The sequence below is a fragment of the Terrapene carolina genome, unplaced genomic scaffold, assembly GCF_002925995.2.
Source record: "Terrapene carolina triunguis isolate 2854851 unplaced genomic scaffold, T_m_triunguis-2.0 Scaffold571, whole genome shotgun sequence".
NCBI lineage: Eukaryota > Metazoa > Chordata > Testudines > Emydidae > Terrapene > Terrapene triunguis.
The window spans coordinates 485,124-485,984 of NW_020664922.1; the positions used below are offsets into that span (position 1 = coordinate 485,124).

The window sequence follows — 861 nt, forward strand, 5'->3', positions numbered from 1 at the left end:
CCCAGACAGACAGAGGCAGGTGGGGGAGGGGGTCTCTCCTCACCCTCAGGAACTCGGTCTGGCTCTCCTCCTGCACCTCACCCAGCACGGCCTCCATCTGCTTGAGCTGGTCTAGGTAGTGGCCCATGGTCTTGTGCTCATCCCGCAGCACGGCCGTGGCCTGTTGCTGCACCCGCTCTGCCTCCCGGCCCAGCGAGGCCTCCAGCACCTCCAGGAAGGCGCGCATCACCCCCAGCTGCTCCGACACCTGCTGCTTGAATCGCACCACCGTATCCTGCAGCCGGGGAGGGATGGATGGTCACTGCTTTGCCACTCCTCCCCCCATTTCCCCGATCCCCCCTGGGGTCAGAGCCCCCTATAATTACCCCCAATAGCAGCTCCCCTCCCTGATCTGCTCCAATCCCTGGTGTGGGAGCCCCCCAGCAACCTCCTCCCCACATATGTCTTCATGAATATGGAGGATGCACAGATTGCTGTGTTACTGTAGGGTCTCCTGACATTGCTAGGGCTACACGTGGCTTGTTATCGTAGGGTCTCCTGACATTGCTAGATCTACACATCGTTTGTTGCTGTGAATTTCTCATGGACACTGGGGTTGCACACACTGCTTTGTATTGTAGGGTCTCGAGTGAGGACTTAACTATTGGGCGTCACTTGTCTGACATTCACTGAAAGGAGAAGAGTGTGTAACTTCTGGGTGCTGGCAGGTAGGCCAGTGGGATCCCTTTGAACTAACAGTGCCTTCACCCACTGTTTCAATCGCATCACAGATCCCCTCCCACAGCACACATCCGAATCTCCTGAACGCGTGTGTACACACACACACACACACACACACACACACACACACACACACACACA

General features: G+C 57.0%; 1 protein-coding gene across 2 annotated transcripts in view; it reads right to left on the bottom strand.

Annotated features, from left to right (window-relative positions):
• Nucleotides 1–861, bottom strand: part of TRIM72 (tripartite motif containing 72) — a 9,367-nt gene that overhangs the window by 5,724 nt on the left and 2,782 nt on the right. For both annotated transcript variants that reach the window (XM_026659103.2, XM_026659104.2), the window contains exon 4: nucleotides 44–274. In XM_026659103.2, coding sequence (XP_026514888.1) covers nucleotides 44–274 — 231 coding nt within the window. The remainder of the gene's footprint in view (nucleotides 1–43; nucleotides 275–861) is intronic.